The 3472-nt window shown below is 32.4% G+C and overlaps 1 protein-coding gene across 1 annotated transcript; it reads right to left on the reverse strand.

Annotated features, from left to right (window-relative positions):
- Positions 1–334: 334 nt before the first annotated feature.
- On the reverse strand, positions 335–1808 carry LOC144545437 (transcriptional activator hap3-like). Its single transcript, XM_078294013.1, has 2 exons — positions 1746–1808; positions 335–708 (listed from the first exon to the last, which is right to left on the reverse strand). Exons 1-2 carry the CDS (start codon positions 1777–1779, stop codon positions 335–337), a joined length of 408 nt encoding a protein of 135 aa, XP_078150139.1. The 5' UTR covers positions 1780–1808.
- Positions 1809–3472: the final 1664 nt, after the last annotated feature.

The raw sequence follows: 3472 nt of genomic DNA on the forward strand, positions 1-3472 counted from the left end.
CATGGTATTACTTCTAATTAGAAAACAAACATTTACTGTTTAACCTTTTTAATTGTTATTAACTTTGACGTCTGTGGTTGTTTTCATAATAACATTAAAAGAATTTTTGGCGTTTGTGTGTAAAAAGAGGAGACAAAGCTGGCAAGTAATTTGCTGTATATAAGTATTTTCTTGGGTCAATTATTATAATTCAAACTTAGATTCCAACTCCACATAAATTGAACAGCACAAACTGATATACGTACTATCAGGCACCACCACCCAAAACCCACCATGGGTACACAGAGATAAATACAGATTGAAATATGATCTTCTTTCAAAAAGAAAGAAAACTTCACAGAATGAAGTCGAGTTTATTGAGCGCCCAGATAATATCATCTCCCTTTACTTTCTTGTTCTTCTCCCTGTTGTACCGCTCTCTAGCTTGGCTGGTGACAAGGAGAATGAAGTCAGATGTGGCCCGTTGTATGATAGCTGCCACATCACTAGGCACACCTGCATCTGCAGGGAGGACTGTTCGCATAGTGTACATGATGTTGGCAAGAGGCAACAGTAGATCCTCATCCCACAATTGTTCTTCTCCTTGGTCCGGTAATTCAGAGTTGTTTTGGCAGAATGGCAAACGTGCGCCGGGCCCTCCTGGAGGGGCATTTGAAGCAGGGAGTGCGAGAATTGCTGGTATGTTCTCATTGTCTTCAGTACTCAAACCTGTCAGTTATGTACAAATGTTTCACATTTAGTGATGAGTTTATATGTAGAAGAGTTTATAAGATAAGCAGCGAATCCAATGTTTAAAGTAGTCATGAATCATATATTAGCTAAATTTTAAATTTATGTACCTGTTGAACCTTATCACCTTTTTGTACCTGTATGCTTGGTAATTTTTCTTTGAAGTCTGTGTCAGATACCAATATTGTAAAGCAAGACATCAACCAAATCGATATATTTAATTTAGCAATAGAAAGTTGTCTTGAGATATTATTTGGTAATGCAGTCAATTAGGCCAGAAACTAATTGCTGATAGTATTTTTATGGAATGGTTCAACAAAAACTATTCAGCTTTCCTCTGTTGTTGGAGAACCATTGTCCTACTTAATTTTTTATGGCCGGCGTACATAAAACATGGATAATTCAACTAAATAATTTCAGAGAAGTGCGCAAAACCATTTTGCGGCAAAATAATATGCACCCGTTTGGAAATTTTCAGAAACTGCGTCCTATGTGTACAGAACAAATTGTCAGATATCTATATATAGTTTGGAAATGATCAACTTGCAATTACAATATAATACAAGGAACTTCGTATTGTTCAAGATCCTAAGGAATGGTAGGTAAACCCGTGAAACTAATCTTTCATCAAGTGCTTCAAATTCTTGATCTAAAAGAAGAAATTGTACATATTCCAACAGTTTTAAGTAATGTACAAATCCTGGACTCCTTTTGGAGATTGACGTGCGGCCCTGTTAGATCTCACTCAGTTTCATTTTTATTTGTTGTTGTTGTCTTGTTCCAAAAGAATTGGTAAGAATGTAAAAACCTTGTTTTAATTTTGCTGTTGTTCACCAAAATTGAAACTAATTACAAATTTTCTACTCCTTCCATCACTTCACTATAAAATCACTTTTATTTTTGAAGGGTTGATGGATGGAAAAAAGCATGGCCAACTAACAAGAGATTTACCAAGATTAGGTTTTCAAACACACAAAGAAAGCTTAATTAACCTAAAAAAAAATGATTATCGATACCGTTATTTGTGACGAACTCCATGTTGCCTTCCATCTTTGGGAGTGTTTGACTGGAGCTCCTCAGGCCTTAGACAGTTTTTGTGTTGTTGTATCTCTGTTCTCAGGTTTTAGTAGAGGTGTAGATTTGGCAAAAATTGCTGAAGGTATACAAACATTTTATATAGGATCAGTGAATAAGAAAAAGATATGGTGTTAATTAGAATTTGTCATCTAAGTTAGAAAGTTGATACAGTAATTAACTTGTATACATTGTATCTGAAGGTATACAAATTTTATGCAGGATCAATGAATATGAAAAAATATATGGTGTTTATTATAATTTGTTTCCTAAGTGAGTTGATACACTCACTCAGACACTGACTTGTATACATTGGTAGTGTATATCTTGTAACGGAACAATTAATGCTTTAGGCAAACAAAAATGTATTACTTTTTGAATAAAAAACGAACATTTGTTATGTGGAATAATTTTTTCTTGTAAAATCAATTGAAAGGAAAAAGATATGGTGTTTTGTTTAAAAAAGAAAGAAAGATATGGTGTACATTCGTAGTGTATCTTTTAGGCTCTGTTCGGCTGCAGTAAATATTATACTATTCACGTGGAAAAAAAAAATTAACTCAGAGTGAATTTTTATTTTCTCACATGAACAGTAAAAATCAATTCAAAATTTTTGTAATCCCATTCCCTTTCTCCTCCGTTTGCCGAACAGGTCCTTAACGGATTGTATTGCTATTTTGAATTTAAAAAAAAAAAAAAACATTTGTGATGTGGATTATTTATTTTCTTGTAAAATCAATTGAAAGAAGGACGCTAATATGTCTCATATCACTAAAATGTTGCAAATCTTGAGACTATATGTTTACATCAAGTGCTAACACAAAAGAAGTCCTGTAAAAGAATAGTACACGGCAGTGTTAATTTATTTTATGATGACGCTTGCTCAAAAACTAAAAATTAATAATATATTTAGTCTTTTATCAAAGTAATAATATATCTAGTTGATACTGCAAGTGATATTAAGTCTAAGTGCATGATCAAATGTACCAACTAATGAGACACATATATAAAATTTTGTTGAACTCATTCCAAGAAAAAAAAACATACAAAAGTAAAGCAAAGGTGGATAATTAATGCAAATTTGTTTTACAATATGACAATAAAAAATGAACGGTTGTACTTTTTAATAAAAGGGGTGGAGAGGCGGTAAAGTGGTAAACATTGTCATTTCTTTTATTATTTGGATTAAACTGAATTGTTGTGTTTATGTTATGTTAAATAGTGATGATATTAATTTTGGTTGATGGTACTAATGGTTAATTAAAGATGACTAAGTCACTTCTATAAATTAAAATTAACAATTTTGTATTTTATATTCATAATTTGTATAAGTACTTGTATCTTTTAGAGTTTTTATAAACTAAAATTATTCTACCATAACTTATTCAGCCTCCCAAATCTCAATTTTCTAATTTTGTTCCTGCTCCTTGCCAACTATTCCAAACGGAGGGGAAATTATGAAAGAAGCCCCCTGCCTGACTCATTCTTTGAACAAGGAAGAAATGTTGCGGAGTGCTCGGGTAGCGGTTGGCAAAATCGGGCAGTTTATTATTTTTCAATAATCGTAAAAGTGTGAATAATCTGTCAACGCCATAAATATTAAGATAAACTAGATATATAAAAAGAACAAAATACAAATAATGCCTGTAATTCTGTGTACAACTAATGG

This window comes from Carex rostrata, chromosome 28, assembly GCF_964058835.1.
Source record: "Carex rostrata chromosome 28, lpCarRost1.2, whole genome shotgun sequence".
Lineage (NCBI taxonomy): Eukaryota > Viridiplantae > Streptophyta > Magnoliopsida > Poales > Cyperaceae > Carex > Carex rostrata.